Source organism: Martes martes, assembly GCF_963455335.1.
Source record: "Martes martes genome assembly, chromosome: 16".
In the NCBI taxonomy this organism is placed as follows: Eukaryota; Metazoa; Chordata; class Mammalia; order Carnivora; family Mustelidae; genus Martes; species Martes martes.
The window spans coordinates 42458489-42483134 of record NC_137904.1 but is presented as its reverse complement, the minus strand read 5'-3'; the positions used below and the strand labels follow the sequence as shown (position 1 = coordinate 42483134).

The 24646-nt window shown below is 57.3% G+C and overlaps 1 protein-coding gene across 1 annotated transcript in view; it reads right to left on the bottom strand.

Moving 5' to 3' along the window:
* Positions 1-23938, bottom strand: part of LASP1 (LIM and SH3 protein 1) — a 38026-nt gene extending 14088 nt beyond the window's left edge. Inside the window, exons 1-4 of the mRNA XM_080825724.1 lie at positions 23714-23938; positions 16649-16743; positions 7272-7356; positions 321-428 (exon numbers count right to left, since the gene is read on the bottom strand). Of these exons, the coding sequence (XP_080681850.1) occupies positions 321-428; positions 7272-7356; positions 16649-16743; positions 23714-23782 (357 nt within the window). The 5' untranslated portion in view covers positions 23783-23938. The remainder of the gene's footprint in view (positions 1-320; positions 429-7271; positions 7357-16648; positions 16744-23713) is intronic.
* Positions 23939-24646: the final 708 nt, after the last annotated feature.

Genomic DNA, 24646 nt, shown 5'->3' with positions numbered 1-24646 from the left:
CTCCCCACCTAGCCACCCAGTTATGACCTTTGTGCTCTGACAAACCATCTGGACCCTGATGCCCACCACAGCCGCGGTGGGGGGGCACTTTAGAGAGGGTGGGGAGAGCTTCAGCACACGGGCCCTTCCTGTACAAAAGCTGAGTGCTTTTCCAGTAGAACTGCCATGTGGGCCCAGGGTGGAACGGGGGAATATGGGGGTGCACAGAAAAAAGGCAAGTGGGAAGCCTAGACCCTTCCTTCCTTCTTGACAGCTGTCACCCAGGCGAGCCCGGGGAAGCGGGGCAGTGGGGGGGTCCCACAGCGGGCAAGGGAGCGTACATTACTGATCTGGTCCTGGGTCTTCTTGATTCTCTGGAGTTCGGGCGTGTCCGCCACCACGCTGAACCCTTTGCCCTTGTTCTTCTCGAACTCCTCCTTGTAGCGCACCTGGAGGACCGAGAGGGGGAGACTGATTAGCGTCAAGACAGGGGCGGCAGAGGGCCCCAGCCCACGGCCACCTCCAACGGAACAACCAGTCAGGACGGAGACCCTGACCAGAAATTCCCTGCAGTGACGTCCACCGCCCCTGCACCCCGAAGTCAAAGCAGGAGCCTTAGCCAAAAAGTGTTCGACTACTAACAATAACCCATGGAAATGTATTCAGTGCCTTCTGAGTGCCAAGTGCTTTACATGAATTATCTCAAGTAAGTCTGCTAGCTCCGTTTTGCAGATAAAGAAACTAAGCCAGAGAGAGGCAAAGCCCCCTGCCAAGGTCATATAGCTCGGAAATCAAGTCCAGAATCACCAGGGTGCAAACTCTCGGCTGCCTGACTCCCGTCCCTTCCCCGTTGGCCTATCCTCTGTGAAAGCTATAGGAAGAAGGTACTTTCCAGAGCTCCAAAGGCTGCCCCAGCCCTCACCCTAGCCAGGATGTGGCCTGACCCACCGAGAACCCGGAGAAGTCTTGAAGCGCCCAGCTGAGCGAAGGCTGTGCCAAGCGACAAAGCTGGCACCCAGAAATGAGGGCGGAGAGACAGCCACTCGGAAGGACTCCATCAATGAGCCTTTGACGGGCCCAGCGGCTTCCTGGAGCCTGCCAGGCCTGCTTCTAAGGTCAATGCTGCATGAGGGGATGACATCGGTGGGGGCAGAGACAGGACTTCAAAACAGCATTCCAAGCTCCGGGAAAGAACCCTACCCTCCGCCACTGCCTTCCTCTCCTGAGAAATTCATGGAAACTCAAGTACCAGAGGGACTCGAGTCAGACCTAAGAAAGGACTTCCCGAACGCTAATGGAATTGAAATATGAAAAATATCTCGTTCTCCCCGGGGGGTTTTAAAGAACGGAATGGAGGCTAGAAACGCCCATGGGACACAGAACAGTTCCCTGGTTTCCAGAGACTTCACCGTCCACTCCTGAGCCACCAGCTGTTCCAGCCCCACCAGCTGCCTGGATTGCCTCCGGGTATGTGTGTGTGTGTGTGTACTGTCCTAGAAGCAGGTCAGCCCAGGACACGAGGCCTGGGGCCTCGGGAGTTTCCAGGATGGGATGCCCAGGCAGCTCACAGGCGTGGAGTCAGGAGTCACCTGGCCACACCGCTGAGCTGCACCCTGACCCAACCCACGACAACACTCTCGGATTCATCCGGCCACGCCCGCCAGTTCCTCGGCACACCGCCCAAGGGTCAGAGGTCCTTGTTCATCCTCTGGAGCCCAGCTTATCCACCCAAGGGGTTCTCGATCCTACAAGGTCTCAGAAGCGCCCTTGTTTATTTATTTATTTTAAACAAGCCTCTTCATTCTGATACAGACTGAAAACCAAGGCCTGGATGTGCCGGTTCCCATCAGACTGCAAGTTAACGCAGTAATACATGGACTGACCTACCCCCAAGGGCCCAGAACTGCCCCCAGCATCAACTCTTCCAGAAAGCCCTGGAACAGCGTGGTGACCTTTAGTGCTGAGGGCAGGGAGACCCTTTAGGAAGGGAGCATCAGGGAGAAGAAGGCATTGGAGTCAGAAAAATACAGCTCCTGATGCAGAAGCCCCAAATCCAAGGCCTCTGGCCTCAGTTTCCCCATCCATAAAAGAGCTGTCATGGGAATCAGTTAAAATATGGGGAGGAGGCTTCCCACGCCAAGCATGGGCAAACAGCCAGAGGGAGTTGGTCCTAACGGGTGCTCAGTCTCCCACTTGCCAAGCGATCTTGGGCAAATGACTTCACCTTTCGAGCCTCCATTTGCAATCTGTAAAATGGGGATAGCACCACCCATTCCAGTCAGTGGCGCCAACTACAGACAGTGGCTTGAACGCAGCCAATGCGTCCTGGAGCATCCTGAAGCAAGGCCGCACAGCTGCTGCTGAGGGCAAGTGTGGAAGTGCTTTGTCAACATTCAAGTGCTGACCACGTGCCAGACCCCCACTCCTTCCTCCACTTCCTGGCCCTGCAAGGGTCAGGCCCCTAATCCAGGGGAATAATTGCCATGGCGACACTACAATGATGTCAGCTAGTTCCCAGGCTCAGGAACTGCCTCTCCCTCCCTGCTGGGGAAGGAGAATGTGCTTCACTCCTGGCACAGGCCACCAGATAGGGCGGGGCTGGGGTGGAACCGGACGCAGAAGGGCTGGAGGGAGGTCAGCCATGCCCTCATGGCTGTGTGTCACTAGGCAAGCCAGTCCCCCTCTCTGGACTGAGCCGGGGGGGGGGGGGGCGGGGGGGGAGCTGGCCCACTGATCTCTAAAAACCCACCCAGCTCTGGAGTTTGTGATCATTTTTAAGTACCTGCAGGTCTTAACTATGAAGATCAAGGTGAGGAAGATTCTCTGTGAGGCCTTTTGGGGCTGGAGTGGGTGGCAGAAGTGAAAGGTAGACAGCCAGGGGGTGTGGGGGAGGACACTGCCCAGAGCCCCTCCCTCAGGGTTCTCTGGTCACCCAAGCAGGACTGTTTGCCTTCACCTGGGATGGTTCAGCAGGATGCTGTGGGGGGTGGTCTCTCAGGGAGGAAACCTGCCTAAGGTCATTCAACCCAGTTGTGGTAGGGACAGGGGGCGACTCTGCTCTGGGGACAGATGACTCCATGTCTGGGAGCTGCCTGGGCCGCCCATTCTGGAAATTCCCCACGCAGGGCCAGGTCTGAGGCCGAGGCTCCTCCCACCCACCAAACAGGGCCCTCGAGGCTCTACTTTCTCTACACGTGTATATTAATAACTCCCTGGGTCTATCTTGTTCATTATTTATCCCAGCAAAGTAGGTACAAGTAAGTGTTTGTGGCGTGAATGATAGGTGACTTGAATAGACACAAAATATCAAACAGACAGCACAATTTAGAAAGTCACCGTTTTGCTGACCCAACATAAGAGGAAAGATCGTGACTTTAACAAAAATTTTTTTCTCCTAAATAAACCAGTATAAAACAAAGCAAAACCAGAAAATTTGGGGGGGGGGAATACAGCGCCATTTCTTTTTTGGGAAAAAAAGAAAATACAGTGCTTACTGTGTGTCTCCTATGTGCCAGGCCCACATACTGTGTAACTTACCTCCTTCTAACAGAAAAGAAACCAGCTTGAAAATTAAGACACAGATGGGGAGGAGAGCGAATGAAGAAGGTCAGTGTTGGAAGCAATCATCAAAAGGTCAGTGTCTACTCCCCAGCTTCACTGAGCCCAGGCTACATTTCCTCCCCTTTCTAAGAGAATAGTTAGTAGTGAACATTGATTGAGTCCTGACTCTATGCCAGGAACTGCTCTAAATGCTTACCCTACACTAATATCCTCTATATCCTAATGATATTATATGTCCTTCATAACATCTGCTATATCCTCACAACAACTTTTGGAGAAAGGTAACCCCCATTTTACAGATGAAGGCACGAAGGCTCAGGAAGGTGAAACAGTTTGCCCAAGGTCACACAAGCTGGTGTGGCAGACCCAGGATCTGACCTTTAGCAGGCTCAGGTCAGAGTGACACCAAGTTTGCTGCCTGCGGTGCTGGGGACAGACCACACTGTCCAATGCCCTGGGACTGTACAGCGCCACAGGGTGGGACGATGGGGGCAAGAAAGAGCGATTTATTCTCCCTGAATTTCTGCCTGGGTTCCGGGGGCCACATGGATGTAGCCTCTGCTCAGCCTGGAGCTGGGGGAGGGAGAGCTGCCTTGGGGAGGGGGTGCGGCTGGGGCCCCAGCTTCCGCTTTCCTGCCTCAGCCAGGCCTGGGCAGGACCACCCACAGGGTCATTTCTGGTCAGTTCTGTGGTTACCTCCCCCGCAGGGGAGGCTCCAGGTGTCCCAGACACCCAAAGTACCACTTTGGGAACCGATCTAGACACAGGAAAACAAATAAAGTTGAACTAGCACTGGCAGCTTTCAGAGACTGAGGAGGGCTGGGACACACGCATGCAGGCCAGGAAGGGGCCCTGGAAAGGGCCCAAGTGACACCCTGGTGGGGTGGGGCACGGTAGGCAGAGGAGGCTCCCACTTCCCTTCCCGCCAGCCACAAGCTGCTCTAGCCAGCCCTGCCCCCACAGGAGCCACAGGAACCAGAACCTGTCACCACCCCGGGCCAGGCCCACTCAGCCCTTCCAAACCTCAGCGCATGAGCCCAGCCCCCAACCTCTAGGCAACTGGGGTTCGCTGTCCCCATTTTATCAGGGAGTTCTGAAAAAAGCTAGGAGAGGAAAGCAGCCAGGCTCAGACCACAGACCCACGCTTGCAAAGAAGACAGGGCCCCAGCCTCTATCCTCTCTGCCTACCCCAGCTTCCAGGCCCAGGAGCCCAATGCAGGTTAGAGCCCAATGCAGGTTAGAGCCGTGTCCTCAGTGCAGAGCCCTGACTCCCTGACGCTCCCACCCCTCCGCTCAGAGCAGAAGCAAAGTGAGCTCCAGGCATTTCCACCCAGCTTCCTGACTGCCCCTCTCAAGTCCGGCTCTAAGTCTCACAAAGTGCAAAAGGCGCATGAGAATCACCAGGGCAGTCGAAATGCAGATTCCTGGGCACTGCCCAGAATTGCCAACCAGAGACAGGAGCCTGGAGGCCCAGGAAGCAAGCAGCAGGCCAGGCCCTGGGGAGCAGGGAGTGGAGGCGGGGCAGAGGGGGCCAGAGGAGCACAGGGGAGCCTGAGCTCCTGTTGCTTCCTCCTACATACGCCGCCCCTCAGGGATCTGGTTCCAGAGCCAGAAAGGGCTACAGCCGTGCCTTTGTGGGACTGATAAAAGCTAAAGGAATTAACAGGGTTTGAATTTCTCCTCTTGAGAGTAGGGGTGTGTGTGTGTGTGTGTGTGTGTGTGTGTGTGTCTGCCCTTCCCTCTGCCTGAGTGTGTGCACACACTCTCACACACCGCTGGCAGTTGCACCTTTCCAAGGACCTGACAGCCCCTCCCACATCTCTTTTTCCAGGTTCCCCTGTTGGGGCCCCCACCACTTGGGGTTCTGACTGCCCCTCTCAAGCTGTGGAGTGAGTACAGGTCACCCTAGATGCTGTGGCCTGCATACTCCCCAAAGCCTCCTCCACCTCTGGCCCCAGGGGGCCCCTCTCCAGGATGGGGGAGTCCTGGGTGGACATCAGCAGCCAGCTAGAGTCTGGCCAAAATCTTCCCCGCGCAGACCCAGTCCAGGCCCCAGGGCTGCCTCAGGCCCTCTCCCTGCCAGCTGGACTGCCTGTGCCCTCCTCCGCGGGCAGAGGTCCGGTGTCCATACCAGCTCCCCGCCAACTGCGGGTTTCATGCCCGGCAGGGGCAGCATCCAGGCTGGCAGCTGCAAGCTGCCACCTAGGGAAAAACCAGCTTCCCCTACTTGCTCCCAGCTGTTGTGGGACACACACGAGGCTTGTGCCTCACACCTCACCGGGACTGTACATGGTCAAGATCACTGTACTTGGGAGTGGAAAAACTCCCAAGTCCGGATCCTGAAACTTCACTTACTGTGCGTGTCAATAGGCAAAGCCTCCGTTCCCCCATCTGATGGCTCCCAGAGTGGGGTCAAGGATGAATGAGGCAAAAAAGTAACTATAAGCACTGTGCTAAGCTGTAATTCTCAGCAGCACCAGGAACTAACGTGTTTATTATCAAGGTAGAGATAAGTTCTCCTGAGGGAGCTGGGTGGAAAACTGGAAAGAACACAAGTCTCAGAATTCGACAAACCAGACTTCAAAGTCCGTAGGATCCCTTCCTTCTTCCTTGGAGTGGGGGTGATCCTGCCAAGGGCTCAGGCTCGTGAGAACCAAGGGCACCAGATGCCCCGGGCATTCGGCGCTCAAGACCGGAGCAGTCAACAGTCTTCCCACCCCTGCCGCTACCCGGTATGATCTTAGCAAGTCCTCTCATGTCTCTGGGCTATTTCCTCATCTGCACCACGGGAGAAACAGCACCTTCCTCCCAGCTGCCAGAGGACACATGTAAAGCCCTAGGGAGCACAGGGCTGGTTCTCTTTCACAGGACCTCCTGGGACACAGGGACCCAGAGAGGTCCTGTAAACGCCAGACAGCAGGAAGCCCACTCCAGGGGGATCAGGAGAGAATCCTCCCTGTGGCCCCAGGGGGATCCTCTGCCTGCAACATTTTCCTGGCCCTGGGCACCCTGCGCACTTAGTAAGTCCCTCAAGGGGTCTTTGTAGAAGCCCCATTCCCCACAAAGTCCAGGCCAGCCTGGTCCCAGAAGCCCTCCCAGACCTCCAGATAGAATGTCCTGTTCAGGGCCCAGGGCTCTGGATTCTTTGCTTATTCCTCACTGTCCCCTAAATTCAGAGTCTTGCCTGGACAAGAACCCATCTCCTCCCCAACACAGCGGCATGTACCCCACTCCCCACAAAGCACGGGCTCCAAAAATCAGGCCCAAGGAGACAAAGGTAGGACAGGCCCCCAGGGGGAGGCCCCCTTTGCAGCCCGCCCTCTGAGGGGCTTTGGAGACATGGCCATAAAGGGAGGGTGGACCTCCGATGGCATGAGCCTGGAGAGGTGAGTCCCCTCCTTTGAGGGTGGGTATGAGCAGAGAGGAGGGAGAAGGGAACAGCTTCGTGGAGGAGGCGGGCTTCAGAGGCCCCACAAGAAATTCCTGGAGCAGAGAGAATCAGACACCCGTACTTCTCGAGCCTACTTCCTCCACTCCTTTGATAAGGTCAGGAAATATGAAGTAACCAGGCGTGGGGGTGGGGGCAGGGAGACATGGCAAATGCCAGGATTTCAGCACCTCAGCCCTGCTGAGTAACCACAGTGGGGAGGAGGAAGGAGACCTTGCCAAACCCGGGGGTTACAACACCCCGCTCTCCCCGCCAGGCCACAGGGCCTGCCCCGCCCCCTCACCTGACTCTGGAGCTCACTCTGTTGCTTGAGGCGGAGGTTTTCCGGGGTGTCAGCCACCATGGTGAAGGACTGCTTGGGGTAGTGTCTGAGGACAGAAAGAAAGAGTGAAGGTCACTCTGGGGAAGGGGTAGGAACCTCTAGGCTTCTCACAGGCCTGACTCTCCTGGAAACTTCCTCTTATCCATGGGCAGCCCCTGCCCTGCCCAGCAGCAGGACCACGATGTGTACCAGCCTTGGCTGAGGGGTGGCAAGCACATCTCAGACTTGGCCGGGGCAAAACCAGGAAGACATATTAGGCCTGAGGGGCTGGCTGGCCATGGAGAGCTATCCTGAGCCAAAGGGAGGCCCTGGGGACAGTGTCTGAGGGTTTCAGATGACCCTTGTTTGGAGAGAATCCATGTCTTAGAACCTAGCGTCCAGCAGGGCTGAGAGGCCTGGGCTGCCCAGGACAGCCCCACCAGCCGGCGGCCAGAACAAAGCATCCAGCTAAAGCCAGAAATGAAGACCAACCAAGCAGAGGAAGGGCAGGAGGGATATGGAGACAGAAGTAAAGGAGAATGGAAACGAAACAGATGAGCAAAGGGAAAAAAGAGAGACAGACAAACCAAGAAACAGACTCTTAACTCTAGAGAATAAACTGATGGCTAACCAGGGGGCAGGTGGTTGGGAGGTGGGTGAAAAACGTGATGGGGACTAAAGAGTGCCCTTGTGATGAGCACTGGGTGATTAAAATAAAAACTTAGGGGCACCTGGGTGGCTCAGTGGGTTAAGCCTCTCCCTTCAGCCCAGGTCATGATCTCAGGGTCCTGGGATTGAACACCACCCACATCGTAATCTCTGCTCAGTGGGGAGCCTGCTTCCCCCTCTCTCTGCCTGCCTCTCTGCCTACTTGTGATCTCTCTCTCTCTCTGTCAAATAAATAAATAACACCTTAAAAAAATAAATAAAATAAAAACTTTAAAAAAAATGTAGTAGAGGGGAATGGGACATGCATATCTGGCGCGGGGGGAAAGGGGGGAGCTTCCTGGAGGAGGTGGTAAGAGAGAAAATGCACACAATCCAGAGTGGTGTTATGAAGGGCTAACGTGGTCTTACTTAACTGGAAGGTAGGTGAGACATCGGCTTGACGTCAGAAAATCAGCTTGAGGCCCTCAAGTGACAGGTAACACTCTAACAATGGTTGATGTTTGCCCAGTGTCTCAGTTCATCAAATCCCCACAAATGCCCTATTTTCCTGCTTTGACAGAAGGGAGAACTGAGGTTCAGACAGGTTAAACAATGTGGTCAAGGCATGGGGCCAGTAAGTCATGGCCAGTAAGTCATGGTGTCCCCAGGGCCCAGCATCCTGAACCAAACCCTCCCGACCCCAGACACAGGGCAGACCAGGAGCCTGTGCCCCAGAAAGAGGACTGGCTTGGAGGTAACAGGAGCCAGGGCAGTCCTCAGAGGGAAGCCCGCAGGGAACTCCAGGATCAGGCGGGTCGTGTCCCCTCAATTCCCAGAAGAGGAAACAGTTTTGTGATGCAAGGCACTTAGCACTTAGCTGATTTCATAATTCATTTATTTATCACACTGGTTTCTTGTCCTCTCTCTACTTCTCCATGATGTGAGGGGTTTCTGGTCTCTTTTGTCCACAGATTTATCCCAAACTCCTTCAAACAGAACCTGGTGTTCAACAAACATGTATTGGATAAATGAATGTCCCACCAGGCACTGAAGCTGGACCAAGACTAGAACTCGAGTCTCTCATGTCCCCCTGGGTCACGCCAAAGGCCCCCAGCAAACCAGCTAGAGGAGCGGCAGCCCTGAGTCACTGGTCTGTGGGAATGTGCTGGAATGGGAAATGGCTGCGGGTCCACGGGGGCTCCAGATACCTCAAGGGCTGGCTAGCAACTTCTCTGAGCTGGAGCTAAGGTCTGGCCATTTGCAGCCCTGGGTGACGGACACCTCACCACGACCGTGACCACCTGCAGATGCCTGAGTCACAGACTGTCCTCAGGTAAAGGGCGGAGCGCCTCCTTCCAGGCATGTTCCACCCTGGCTGGCCTGGCCAACAGGCCCTAGAGCTGGACATGAGCTGCCCTCCTACTGTGTGCTCACCAAAGCTGGGAGGTTCTTGCAGGGGGTGGGGGGGGGCCTGAGCAAGAGCTACCTGTGAACTCCCCTCTGAGCCACCACTCGTGAAGGGCAGGACTGGGGTCTGCAGAACTAAACCAAGGTGGGGGAGGGGTGACTAGAATGGACACAGAGCTGGGCTCTGGCCCTGCCACGGACTCGCTGGGTGAGTTTAGCATATCCTTTTTCTTCCTGGGCTAGTTTCACTGTCCAGGACCCAGGTGCTCCCAGCTGTGCTCCTCCCCCAGCCTCCACTGCCCCACCTGGGTCCTGCCTCCCAGTTAGGCAGAGCCCTCTGCTCCTCCAGCAGAGGGAAGGAGGGAGAGGACAGAAAAGTAAACACAGGTGCCTACAGCTGGCGGGGCTAAGGCTACTGCAGGAAAGCTGGGCCACCCACAGCCAAAGTGCTCCGTTCAAAATTCCTCCGCAGTTCCAGAAAAAGGGAGGGCCCACTGGGAGTCTGTTTCTGGAGATTAGGAAGAAAAGGGCAGGAGGGATCCAAGTTAGGATCTCTAGCAGAACTGGCTGGCCCTGAGGTCCTAGGAGGGAAGGCTCCAGACAGGACGCTCCCACCACATCAGGGCCCTTCAGAAGGTGTGAAGGTGTCACAGGTGCTGCAGGTGTCACAGGGTAGGGGGTGTGGTGAGGAGACCATCACTGGCAGAGGAGGGAGGTGGGCTCCTAAAGCAGGGGGACCAAGGGGGAAGACCTCCTGGGCAGCTCTGGCTCCCAAGCCAGTCTACACACCTGGGCTTTCCCATCTGCCTGAATGTCCAAGGTTAACATGGAGTGCCAGTTCTGGTGGCCCAAGGACAGCCCAACACAGGCGGCTGACATGCGCCCCCCCCCACTCTGCAGTTACGAGGCTCCCTTGTTCCTCACACCCACAGAATACAGAGACGGGCCCTCCGCAGTGGCACGTGTCTCTGAGATGCGGGGGCCAGTGGGTCCCTGTCTCTGCCACTGCACCAGAGCAGTATCAGGACAGCCCCCCACCCCTGCAACATGCAGCAAGGGCCTCTGGATGGGACCGTCAGGTGTTTCACCTTCTCTTTGGAACCACCATGACCCCCAGATCTCAACCCCCCACAGGCAATCCCATCAGAAGGGAAGGGGAGACCAGCCTAGATGCTCACGCAGCTTAATCTGGAGGGAAGGGGGGGGAAGAGGGGGAAGGTTTTAATCCTGCATCAAATTAAATAGATTAAAGAGGAGCTCCAGAACCTCCAATCTCTTAGCCCGCCTCCTGGACCCCAACCCTGGACCAGGGAAGAGCAGGCAGACATCTCTTCCTCCTGCTGGGTCAAACCTGTCCCCTCCCCACAGCCCCGGGCCCCTGGCGAGACAACCCTGCCTTTCCCTTCCCCTGCTCACTGCGCTTCAGGTTCCCATGGCAACCCCATCCTCAGCTCCAGGCAGGAGAGCGGAGCAGAAGCAGACAGAGAGAGGCTGTGGGGGTGGGGGGAGAGGCGCAGACGCGAGGGTGTCCTCAGCCGCAGGGGAGCCCAGGAGGGCAACACCAGGAGGCTATGAACTCACGATCCTCGCACACAGTGTCAATGAGGAAGACAGGTGCCACGAGTGTGTTTCGGGCTGGGGGGAAGGATGCACGAATGTGGGTGCTGTGCCCTTCCCCCACCCACACAACTGCCTTCCAAGAGGGCTGCAACTGATCTGACCTGCTTCCAGAGACGATTGCTGGAAATTCTACCTTTTCCATCCCTCTCTGTCCTCAGGCTGGAGCTCTCCCCACCCATCACCCCCAGATCCCAGTCGGGATGAACAGATGTGCGTGGAAGCCAGTGCAGGGCGCTGAGGCTGCCGAGGTCACGAGGGGTTACCACCTCAGCTAGTGACCCTGTTGGGACCCCAGCCCCACCAACAACCCGGGGCCTGGGTGGGAAGAACTGGGTGTCCCAACCCTACCTGGAGCTCGGTGCAGAGCACAGCTGTTCTTTGTCCCTTCTGTGGGCCAGGCTGCACCCAGCCCCTTGTTTATTTCTCCCAGCAGTGGGCCCTCAGTGACGTCCCTCCCAGCCTCTGACTGCTGTATCAGCTGCTCTGGGGAAGAGAGGGGCATGGAGACAGCCCAAGTCCACTAGGAGGGGAAGCCTTGGGGGTAGAGTGGGAGGCCAGGGGAAGGGATCTAGCAGCTATGAGGGCAAGGACAGGGACTGGCAGGCCAATCAGGCAGCGGCTGGCAGCAGCAAGGACCTCCGGGAGAATTTACAGGCACACCAAGTGACTTCTTGATAAGACTGTGTCCTGTGCCCCTTCTCTCTTGAAATCCGCCACAAGGCTTCAGGCTAGAAAAGGCAGGCATTATCATCGTGCCCATTTTACAGATAAAGAAACTGATGCTCAGTGTCAAGGACAAAGACCTTGCCCAGTGCACTCCCCCTCCCCACAAGGGCCCCGGCCATCTAGGGGGAGGCTGACATCTCTCTCAGATGGACCCCAGCCCACACCGCTAGCTCCCAGAGCTCTGGGGAAAGATGCACTTGGCAGGGTGGGTCTCGAGCAAAGTACTTTATCTTTCAAGCCCAACTAGTTCCTAAGCTTGGTCATTATGAGAGACCCTCTGGGATTCAGAAGGCTGGTGGAGAGTCAGAAGCCACTTACACCTTAATACTTTTCTAAAGCAGGGGCGCCTGGGTGGCTCAATGGGTTAAGCCTCTGCCTTCAGCTCAGGTCATGATCTCAGGGTCCTTGGATCAAGCCCCGAATCGGGGGAAGCCTGCTTCCCCCTCTCTCTCTGCCTGCCTCTGCCTACTTGTGATCGGTCAAATAAATAAATAAAATCTTTAAAAAAAAAAAAAAACTTTTTTAAAGCAGGTGTCTCAAGAGGGGAGAGTGACCTGCATGGAGGTAGAAGGGTCCTCTGCCTCTCAGGGGTTTGCCCTAAGGACCTGAGTCACCTTCCTGTTCAGAAGGGCAAGGAGGGCAGGGAGGATGCTGAGAAGCTGTGAGGCTCCCGCTGTAGACACACTGGTGACAGGGATAGCTTACAGGACACAGCCCTGCTCCGTTCCTGCCCTCAGCCGCATTCCAGAGGCAGAGCCAGAACCAGAATAGACCAGAGATCCTGAAAGCCCGCTCCCTCTTTCTACAAGCAACCTTGCCCCTTCCAGCCTTAGACCCCTTCAAAAACCACAGCTTTTTGTTCAGGGAGGAACAAAAATACATCAACAAAAGCAACAAGGAGCCTTTGGTTTTACCAAAAGAAAAAAAAAAAAAAACCAGCCCCTACATCCTGCCTGTGGAAGGAGCTGCTGATTCCCCTGCTGGGAACACTGCCCATGTTGGGGTGGGGGGGGCTCCTTTCTAACCCAGTTTCTCACCCGTCCCCCAGGCCTGAGGGGCTGAAATGGTGGGGACAGGAAGCAACAAGGAAGCATTGTTTGACCAGAGGAAAAAAAAAAATGAACAGCCAAAAAAGATCAAGGCCAGACATGAAGAAGAACTTACCAGCCCTCAGGCATAAGAGACAGGATGAAAACTCAAAGCTGGTACCCATCCCTGATGGCAGAGTACATAAAGAGAAATGATTCTGCCAAGGTGGGGAAGGCATGCAAACACTGGGCCTCAGTTTCCTCATCTCTAAAGTGGGCCATTAGGAAACAAATCCCTGAGGTCCCTCGAGGCCCCGACATCTCTGAGTGTAAGGCTTTAGGGATGAGAGTGGGGGGGGGGTGCTGGCCCTTTGAGTCTGCCTTCTCCATTCCAAACACACATCACACACACCCCTCTCACTCCCGCTCCCAGCGCTGCACCTGCTCTCTGGGACATCTGATCCCACTGTTCCCAATCAGAGGCAGGAAAGAGGGAAGTGGGAAAACTCCAGGCCCTAGTCCCCGATTTACCCACCAATGCCCCATCCCTAAGTGTAGCTGGGATTCGGGACAGTTTGTTAGAACCTAGAGACATTCTGAGCCCGCAACCCCAGGAGCACAGGCCCCACCCCACACTCTGACACCTGAGGGAAGGAGCAGGGCAACAGTCCCTTGTTCTCCAGAGTCGGCCATCTCCATCCACCCTCTTCCGCCCCTCACCATACAGCTCAAGGAAACTGACAGAAGGATCCGGAAATCTGCAGTCAGAAGGTGCTTCAGTGTCCCCTCTTCCTTTCCCGGCCCATGTCCACTCCCACACTCGACACCCCCAAAAGCTGGTTCCCCTCTCTGCCTGGCATGTGTGGCCTCCGTGAACTCCTGGCTCCCAAGGAGGAGGGAACAGGCCCATTTCTCCCCACCCGCACCCCATCCACCCACGACCTCCACACTCCTGGACTATGGGCATGGAGACAAAGGGGCAGGTTTGTGGGTGTGGACACATCAGCCCCACTTTCACAAAACATAGTTTACAAAACAAATAATCGAGGGCATAAATATTCCTCTAACCAAGGGAGCCAGCAGGCTCGCCCCACCTACCTAGAAGTTTCGCGAAAGCATTTGAGGGTGGTTCTTGTACCTCCAGCCACTGTGCAAAAGAGGAAAGGCACACCTCTCCCTTGCCACAGCAGTGCCAGGGTGGCTGGGTCTGGGAACTGTGAACACACACGCCACCCATTCCATCTGACTCCTTGGCATTTCTCCCCGACCCCACACCCAAGCACGTGCATCTGGATACGCACCAGGCACGTGTTTATTAAGGGCCCATCTGTAGGGGCCCCTGACCGCCCAGCAGGCTGGCTGTAAGCTCTCGCCTGAATTCTCTTTCCTGTCTAACCCTGAAACAAGTCTGGTGCAAGGAGAGAAACAGAAGAGGCCTTTTTGCTGCTCACAGTCACTTTCTGGAACATTTTAAAATCTCAGTCTTGAGAAGCCACCAGGGAATGACAGCCAGCCTTCTTCTCTCTTGACCACCTCCCCCTGCAAGATTCTGGCTCAGGGACTGGCCAAAAATAGGCACACCGTAGAAGTCTCCCTGCACACCAAAGTCACACCCTCACCCACCGAGGGGGGACGGTCCCACTCCCTGGCAAAGTGCCAGTAGAGATCACCAGCCCCTCTGGGTCTGCGCCAGAGCGGCTGAGAAGGAGGGAAGCCAGGCCTGAGGTCTACAAGGCAAGGCTGGGAGCGGGGTGAGGGCACAGCTACCCCCTGGGAAACCCCAAGATTTAGAAACCTGGATGCCACTGAAAGATGGGGCCAGAGGCAGAAAGGAAACAGGAGGGAATGAGAGGGGACGTCAGCACAGGGCCTGGCACGTGGCAGGGGCTTGCCCTCTTTGGTCTAGGGGCCGGCATCCCTGGGGAGGACTCATAACCGGGGAGAACCTGAAGGTCGGACAGGTGTAGAGGGTCCTTCCTGCAGGCCAGGCCTACTACATCTGGCTTCTTCTGAACTCACCAGGTCAGGTGTGTGGGCCAGACCCACTGCTCAGCAGACGCCCTCCCAGCTGAAGTGAGAAAGGCCTGAGGGAATGAGGGGCCAACCTGCTTCTCAGGCAGGGTGGGGAGGGGGGTGGCAAGAACCTCGGGGAAACAGCACCCAGGAAGAGATGCTTCATCTTCTGTCCCTCCCTGGAGACCCCAACACCTGCAGGAGCCCTCACCCCCACTCACTGCGACCTCTCTGGGAGAGGGTAGAACAGCTAAGCTGGGACTCTGGCACTAGGCTGAGAAGATATGGAGAGAACGAGGACAAGCCTCTGATTTCTCTCGCCAACTCCCATCGCTCACTGAATTCTAGGCTACTAGAGTCTGAGGCAGAGACATGAGAAAGCCTCAATCCCTGCCACCCATGCCAGGCTCGGGGCTCTGCCACACTTCGGCCTTGGAGGGGCAGAGGCTCAGCAGATGCCCCCAAAGGAACCTTGGGGCCCGGAATCCAGCTTCACGTGGTGCAGCCACGAAGGGGTTAAACTGCCCCTGGCCTCTGGCTTCACTGAACCCCACCCCACTCCCCAACTGGAGGGAGGAAGTGGCAGAGAATCAGGGCTTGTGTGAGCCCTTAAGAATTCTAAGAATGTCCCATTTCCCTAGGGGGGGGTGGGAGGGGCTGGTGGGGGAAGAGGATCCATGGAAGCTAATAGAAAAGCAGAGGCAGCTGCAGAGGAGCCAGGACCAGGTTGTGACCCTCCTTCTACCCAGGGGCAACCTTCCCAGTGCCCCAGTCTCACCCGGAAGGGACAATGTCCAAACTGCTTCCTTAGCTGGAGATTTTGGTCAAGAATCTGTTTCTCCAGCACCTGGCACAGATTGGCATAGAACAGCTGGCAGACAGTAAGTACCTGATGGATGTCCAAACCCCAGGGACAAGACACGGCAGGGTTAAGAGGCGATTGGGGTGCTGTAAGCGAGAGACAGCCTTTCAAAGGGGTTTCAGCACCCCAGCCCTTTTAGCCAAGTCCCATGGTTCCCCTCCTTGGGGAACTTCAGCTGCCAAGAGCCTCCTGACTGAGAAAAAGCCAGGACTCACGTCAGATCCTGGCTTTTTCTGAATTTTCATTTTGCCGCTACTTAGTGACTTGACCTCCTAAAGCCCTCATCTGCCAAGGGTGCCGTGAGGTCACACACACGTGGCAGCCCCTACGCGGAGTTTACACTTGCTACACAGGAGGTCAACTTGAAGGCGGTGAATTTTCTGGAACTGCCCAGGATGGGAAGGGGGTGTCCCAGATGGAGTCGTACCCCACCTCTCCCTACTTCTCTGCAGCAGGACGGGCGGCAGGTCCCAGTAGGTCCCAGTGCAGCAGGAACAGAGCCCCAGCCAACTCCACTGGGAAGGACAAGGATTCTACAGCCAGGAGGGAAGAGATCTGCCCCTGGGCCAGATGCCCCCTGCAGGCTGCCCCCAGCTCTCAGGGGGTGAACATCAGGAACGGCTAGAGCCAGAAGCCCCCAAAGCCTAGGGCGCCAACCCTCTGACAGGGGGCAGGGGAGAGAGAGAAATGAGGGAAGGCAAACACAACAGGGCAGAGCACCGTGTCCTCAAGGGCCACGAGGGGCCGCTCTCTCGCAGTGGGGCACAGTGGAGGGAACACGCTTGCCTGGCAGAGAGCAGCATGGTTACTGGGTCTGAACCAGCCTCTCACTGGCCATATCATTGGGGGGGAGTCCATTCCCTTCCCCAGCCTCAGTTTCCCTCCCTGTAAAATGGGCCTATGAGCTGCCCTTACTTCATCCTACCCAGGTGAGGACTAAAGGTGATGAATGCTTATTCCTGTGGCAGTGCTGGGCAATATCCCCCAACAGGAGGGGGGGGGGGACTCACACATTGCAGTAGGGGGTAGGAGGGGGGAGGGGGGGCGGGACTCACGCGTTGCAGTAGGGGGTCTTCTCGTAGCCCTTGTAGTTCTTCATGTTGAGTGTCATCTTGCAGGTCTCGCAGTGGAAGCATGCTTTGTGCCAGAACTGGGGACAGAGGAAGAGGGAGCACAGCTGTGAGACACTGGGACTCAGAGAAGGGGGACTCGGGCCCTAGGAAGGAGCACTCTGTCCCAGGGACTGTATCACAGCCTCAGGTCACAGGCTCCGGCAGACATGCTGGCTGAGTGGGGGGAAAAGGCCCCCAGAAGGTTGGTTCTGCCTCCCCCAGACCACTCCTGCTGCCCGCCCCCCACCAGCTGGAGAAGCCTCATTGCTGATGCAAAGTTGCACCAGGGTTGCTAAGAAGCCATCGCTGCTGAACTTGAAGGGGCAGCTCTGAGGCCTTGACAAGGTCTAGAGAAGCGGAGGCGGGTCGGTGGCCATGTCCTGGGCAGGAAGCCTGGCACGCCTTACTCCCACTCCAGCCCCACCCCCACCGCAAGGCTGTTCCTGCTGTCACCTCCCACCTCCTTAGGGCTCCCTGTGACCACAGTGGGGTGAGTGCCCCAAGCTCTGGTCACCACACCCATGCCCTTTCTACCTTCCCTCACCCTTCTCCCAGCCCTGGCCAGGGAACTGGTAGGAGAGCCCCCTACAGGGGCTCTCCCTCCCTGGAGGCACTACAGAGCTCTGCCTGGAGGCGTATGCCGCAGGGGGGACATCAAGTCAGGGCCCAGGCCTCTAAGCCTTTTCCATGTCTGTAGAGTGAAAATAATAACAATGAGGAGTCAATGAGAAATCACCCATACAGGGGCATCTGGGTGGCTCAGTGGGTTAAGCCTCTGCCTTTGGCTCAGGTCATGATCTCAGGGTCCTGGGATCGAGCCCCACATCGGGCTCTCTGCTTGGCAGGGAGCCTGCTTCCCCCCTCTCTCTGTCTGCCTCTCTGCCTACTTGTGATCACTCTCTCTGTGTCAAATAAATAAATAAAATATTTACAAAAAAAAGAGAAAGAAAGAGATCACCTATACAACACTCAGCACAAGCTCTCAGCTTAGGTCCTAGGCACTGTGACGGGTATGAACCCACCCCCAGGGGCTCAGCAGCTCCCAGTGGAGGTCTGTGTGTGCTGGGGAGCGGGCGGGGGTGGGGTGGGGTGCCTCTACTGGCCCAACCACAGCTACAGTGCATGTGCGAATGAAGGGAGCAAACCATGGGGCAGGACAATCGAGGGGAAGAGGATCGAAGACCAGGAGGGAAGGGGGACCGATGCAAAGGAAGTGCCCCCATCCTGAGAAACGTTCAACCTCACTGGCAGGCAATCCCCTGCCAGTGAAATAGAGATCCCGCCCCAGGCAGCCCAGAAAGAGATCAACACTAACCCAGAGTCCAGCTTCCAGGATCCCAGAATCTGGGCTATCTGCTGACCTGGCTGGCCCCTCTCTGCCCCATTTCCTAGTGGTCAGAGGAAGGCACTCCTGACCCCTCAGAGGAGGAGGCCGGAAGCCAGGGAAAGGCCCAGGGGGAGACCTCTGCAAGTGCCCAGCACAGAGCTGGCTCTCAGCCCTGTGTCAAGGAATTCCCCCTAGTCAGTGCTCTTCAAAATGTGTTGCCCAGCCAAGGGGTGCTCCTGGGCCACTCTGGAGGAGGGGGGCAGAAAAATGGAAGCTGAGAGGCTAGGATACCACCTCCTCAACCCTGGCCCACCTCAACCAGAGACCAGGGGATAATCTGAGGGTAAGCGCCACTTTCCCTATCAAGGAGACTGGCCCAAGGTGGAGGAGTAAATGAAGTGGTAGGAGAACCACTCTTTAGGGAAAGCCAGCAGGAAGTCTGGAAGAAAAGGCATGGCTGCTGTCAGCCTGGCCTTTACCCCCACCTGGGCCTATCCCAGAGCCCAGCCCCGACTCCTCCCAGTACGAAACCCCTACACACACAACCTGGCTGGAAAAGACCAGGGTAGTCCCGGCCCCCCATCAGTGCCCCCAAGTGGCAGCCCCCCTCTCTCCCCCAGTGCCTGGGAGGTGCTGGCAGAGTGCCCCAGCCCTGTCACCACCCAGTCTGCCGGCCTCTGCCTGCCTAGCGGCACAGGCCCCTTGCCTGGGCCTCCATCTCCCCCCACCCCCTCAGGGGCCTGCCAGGAAAAACATTCTCTGGAATCCGGACCATGACCCACTTTCACACACACACACACACATACGCAGGAATATGCACTGTCCTAGGACTGGGGACCTCCAAAGCTGCCTCCTGACTGACTTGGGGGAGACACAGGGCAAGGAGGAGATGGCCAGGTCCCCGCACCAGGGGCCAACCCCTCAGGAAGGGGGCAGGGCATACTGGAGAGGCTAGGGGTACAGGACTGCCACAAGAAACCTCCCAGCTGCCTTCTGGAGGAAGGGGAGCCCCCAGGAGGGGAAGGCGCCCATTTCCGTGGACGGTTCACCCCCCTCACCCTCAGGAGCAGGATCATGGAAACGAGAGTGAACTGATGGCCTCCAGCGACGCTACTGAACTCAGGCTCCCCGTCCACAGAGTGGTCTCACAGAGGTGCACGGCGGGGGCGTGCGAGGGACGGGGTGACCCAGATGCAGGCTCCAAGCCCGGCAGGGAGAGCCGCTTCCAGCCATTTCCCTCCTCCCTCTAGGGGAGGGCTCCAAGGTTAAAGAAAATCCAGTAGCTCCAGCTACCGTGTCCTCTTTGGATAGGGGAGGGGAGAAGTGGAAGGGGGAGCAGACGATGGCCCCTGCGGGCCAAGCTGGGGCTGGGGGCCCCAAGGGGATTCTAAGATGAAGGGCACCCCATCCCTGTTTCCATCAGGTCTGGTGAAGGACGCAGGGAAATCAGTCAGTACAGCCCCACAATGACCTGTCTGCCTCCCTCCCCTGCCCCAACCCGCCCTGGCCCAGAGCTAGAGATCCCCCACCCTCTCCTGGAGGCCCCAGGTAAGATTTCAGAGAGGCATGCCTGAGACTCTAGCCTCAGGGGAGCAAAGTACACCTCTGGGCACTGCTCTAATCCTTCCTGCTGCCTGCAGGAAGTCCACTGTTTCCCTTGTCACAAAAACCAGAGCTGGTGGGGGGGCAGTTAGAAGCCTCTCAGCCCCTCTCCAGGCTCCAGAGGTGCCCAGAACGCTCCTCCACCTGCACCTCCAAAGCTGCCATCCGCTCCACTGCAGACCCGGTCCACAGGAAGGCAAATGGAGGCTGATGCGGGCAGAAGCCAGATCCCCCACATTGGTGGAGGCTTGGGCCAGCCTCTCTCTGGAAGCACCATGCAGTGGGGGAAGGGGTTCTCACAGCTCGTGGGGAGCAGGACGTGGCGAACCTCAGGTCACTGTGCCTGCAGCCTGGCACCTTGCCCTCTGTGCCCAGCCCAGGCTGCCCGGGGTGGCCATGAGTCAGGGTTAGAGGGTGAAACCGTCCCCTCCCTTGTTGTTGCCAAGGGTTACAGAGCCTCCCTCCTCTGGGAGCAACACCAGCTATACCCTGGCCAGGCTGGGGTCACCACCCGAGCCCTGCTGGCCACCTGGGCTACTGGCTTAAAGGCACAGACCCTGGCTGCACCTCCCCAATTCTCGAGGGGGAGATTACCATTCCCAGTGCCCCAGCTCCACACAGGAGCCCAGGCCCAGAACACTCCTCAGGCCGGGGTCAGGAAGTGGACCACTAAGGACATTAGGAGACGGTGTAAATCAAAGTACCTTTTGCGAACACAGAACAGACAGAAAAGCTGAGCACAAAGAACTTTAGATTTGAATTCCAGCTCTGGCTGAGGGGGAACAGCCACATGATGTCAGAGCCTCCACAGATGGGGTTCATAATTTACAGGAGCAATCACATCTGTTTTGTGAAGACAGAACCTGGCGCGTCAGTCAGTAGTAGCTACTGTGAGCGGATGGTCACGACGATCGTGGGGTGCGCTGAGCTTCAGCTAGGAAAGTGGGGCACCGCGGCTATTCGGACTTGTCCTCTCTCGCGTCTAGCCCAGCCACCTTCTACCTTGCTGCCCCCTGTGGCGGGGTGGCTCAGACCACCGGAGCAGAGCGCCATCTGGCCAAGGTGTTCCAAGGGGACCGAGCAGTCCACCAATCCTCTACCCCTCCCGAATGTCTCCACCAGTTTTCAGGGTCCTGGCAAAGTAAGCCAGGGGACAGCATCCTCGACAGTACAGATCCCCAGATACAAATGCTTCCCCAGCAGGGTCTGGGACAAAACTCCAACCTTCTCCAAATGTTGAGGACGTTCTGAGACACAGACTCTCCTCCTCCCCAAAAGCCCCACAGCAACCATTCAGAGAGCCTGGCACAAAGCAGGTGCTCAATAAATATTTGCTGAATGAATGAGTGAATGAGGTCACCCCATTTCTCCCCCAACTCTAAGCCTAGAAGTCCTCTGGGAAAGCACATTCCGACCTCCCTCCTCAAATGCCATCATCAGCAATGCATATTTATTCAGCATGCAAAGCATGCTGGGAGCTGCAGGTTGGGGACAGGTTGGGGGCAGGGTGGCCATCAGAGGTGACACGGCCTTTACCCACCTAAGCCTCTGAGAGATAAGGCTCAGGGAGAAGAAAAAGCTAACAGTAAGGACGCCACTTGTGCTCTGGGTCACAATATGAGCTATGTACCATAGGGAAATCATAGTGAAATGCGTCTAATTTGACTCTCTCCTATAGTAAATGGAAGGCCTTGGGAAGTCGGTTAGCAACCACACCTATGAGACGGAATGCTTCCCCCTCCCAGGTCTCGGTGGTCTGGGCACCAGGTCCCTAGTCCAAGTACCTGTCCTTACTGTATAGAGAGAGTTGGGAGGAATAAGTCTTACACCTGAATATTCTAGGCCTCCTGCTCAGTGGAGGTGGGGGGGGGTCTCCCCAAGGCCGCCACCTGTAAGGAGGGCTCTAAAAAGGAGGAGGAACCAACTTCCACTTCCCAGGGCAACCCCACCTGAATGTCTTCTTCTAGCTAGGACAAGAGAACCCCTGGAGAAGCACCTTATAGAATCCCTACTCCCTCACCTCTGGCACCCAGCACCAAAAGACTTTATAAGGGAGCTGGATGTGGGGCTGGACCGAGTATCCCAGAAAGACAAGCAGCACACAGACTGCACCACATCCCCTGCAGGCACTTTAGTACACTGCCCCACCTCCAAGAAAATGACATCATTCATACCCATAAGACAGATGGTGAATACTGAGGCCTAAAGCCATTCATAAAGCTGGTGGGAGCAGACCCGGAACAAAGACCAAGTTTCCCAACTTCTGGCCTAGCTATCCCTCCACCATATATAGCTGCTGCCTTATACAGGTGAAAGAGCCTACAGCCTCTTCTCAGATCATGACTATGGAGAGAATGGGGGGGGGGGGATTTGCGGCACATGGAATGCAGAGGCCAAAATAGGCAAAACCCCAGTGTGCAAGGACAGTTAGCTCTTCAGCCTGTGCCTCCAAGCTGAAGTCCTGCCCCCCAGAAGCTGGCAGGGTCTTTGGGAAGCTCAACACCCCCACTGTTTATGCCCACAATATGGCCCTCCTCTTCTCCTGCCCAGCCAAACCCAGGAAAGACAATGAAACAGCAGAAACACATACATATGCCCATGTATCCCATATGCCCATGTATCTCCTTCCTCCAAGAGCAAGTTCAAATTTATTTCAGGACCTGGGAGCCCTACTCCCACTGCCCTGACTCAGAGGCTAAAGATCACTGGGGAAGCTCCAATCCCAAGGGGGAGGGAAGAGACAGAAAGTAGCCAATGAACTATCCTTTCCCAAACAAAACCTGGCTCCAGGTGCTCAGGGAAGTTGGCCCCAGGGCTCTGCACCCCTCTTCCATCCCATGCCCCTCAACCCCTACCAGTTCAGACAAATCAGAGGGGTATTTGGATATGGGGTCAGCTTTGGAAGGTGGGTGAAAGGCCTGCCAAGGAAGGAGACAAAATCATAGAGACTTCTCCTCCAGAGTGGGGAGAAGATGCAAAGGGGCATCGCCTTAGGATCTTAAGGAGCTTACAAAGCCAGATCCTACCCCAAACTGCTGGAAACACCCAGTTCTACTCTTCACCCCCCTCCAAAAGTTAATAGCAACCAGATGAACAAGTCCAACATGGATGGGGGGGGGGGGTGACGACGCGTAAGGGCCCCTAGGGGACCGTGAATTTCCAGAAGGCCACCTTTCCCTCTCCCTAACACCTCCCCCTTTTCTTGGCTTCCCCTGAACTCAGCCAACCCCACCCTCCATTGGGGAAACCTGCTTTGAAAAGTTAGCTCTTTGTTCTACAAGCCGGTCTCAGGCTCTGAGCACAATTTCAGGAGATCTCTGCAAAGCACCCTCCACCCACCCTACTCTAGCACCCGACCCCGCCCCGCTCTGGCTGGGCGGCCCAGCCCCGGGAGTTGGCTTCTAATTTGAGGCGGGGGCTGGGAAGCTATGGAGGAGGTCCGCTAGTCCATTAAGCGCGGAACCACCGAAGGGGGTGCAAGTCGTCCAAAAAAACGGGGTCTCGCAGTGGGGCTTGGGTCCTTATTCAAAGCCCAGTTCACCAGATGCAACACTCGCCGGCTGATAGCCCCCGCCCCCGGTCTCCAGGCCATGAAGTCCGGCCATTTGCGGCCAGAGCTGACGGTTTCGCTGGGCCCCCCAGCCTCTGCCCCGCCCCCCCCGTCGCCCCCTCCCCCAGCGCCCCGCGCTTCCGCCTACTTGGCGCTCAGCGCGGCAGGGAGAGGGAGCGGCCGTCTCTCTCACTCTCCCGGCCCTAGGGGGCGGGACTGCACCCCTAACCTTCCCCCACCCCCCACCCCGGGGCCTGGCCACCCTACCCCTCTTCCGTCCTCCCAGCCTCAGGGCACAGAGCTCTACTATTCTCCAGTAGTGGCTGCCGCCACGCGTGGACTCCTTGCCGCGCCGCAGATCTCCCGGTTTCCAGGCTGGGGTCTGTCCCCACACCCCATGACACCGCCCTCCGTCCCTCCTCCCGGGATCGTGGGGATGAGGCGGCACAGACCCGGCCCTTCTCTCCTCCCCTAATCCGAAGCATTGCTCGGGGACTGCAACGACGTGCCTCCCGATCCCGGGGCTCACCTTATCCAGACAGTTCACCTTCTCCGTGGGGTACACGATCTTGCCGCACCGGGCGCAGTTGGGATTCATGGCTCCGGGAAGGGCTGGGGCGGGGACGCCCGAGCTCGCGCGCGTTCTCTTTCCCCGGAGCGAGCTGGCGGGAGGCGGCCGCGGGTGCAACTACTCAGGGAGCGGCGACGGCGGCTGGAGCTAGGAACTGGCCTCCGCCTCCGCCCTCCTTCCCCTAATAAACACAGCGGGGAGGAGGGGCTGCACCGGGGCGGGGACGCGCCGCGGGCGCGGGCAGGGGCGCGCACGGGCGGCGCGCTTCCCGGGCGACGTGGGGCTGCGCGGGGGCGGATTCCGGGGAGGGCGGCGGGGCCCGGGGCGCGCGCCTAGGTGCGTCTCGAGGGTTCCTAGTCCGCGGGCGCTCTCTAGCAGAAGATGCCCGCGAGAAGCGCGCCCGGAGGCCAGGGACCCGTTGGCGCTGGAGGCGGCGCGCAGCCGGTGTGGCTGCACATCTGGGGAGCCCGGGCTGCGAGAGGCGGGCCAATCCCTCACACCCGTCGAGGGTGGGGGCTGGAACCCTTCCGAACGCGGGATTGGATTCACCAGATTCGGGGACTTTCCTTTGTGCCGGTCGATACCTGGCGTGAACCTGCGGACGGAACGGGAAGCCCCTACCCCGCCCCTCCATTAGCCTCCCTTCCCCCACATCCTTTCCCACATTTGAGGGGCGGAACCCGTCCTTACAGCCCAGACGCGGCGCGGGGCAGCCCTGGCCCGTTCTTCCTTCCCTGCGCTCTGCCTTGCAGCTCTCCTGGGGTTCTCCGGGTCCCGACACCTTCTGTCTTCCGCCTGGCCCCCTTTCTTCCTTCATTCCTTTCTCTTTGGTCTTACTCCCTACCTTCGGTGTAGCAGTGTTTTAGTACCCAAAAGAGCCATGTCCGGGCG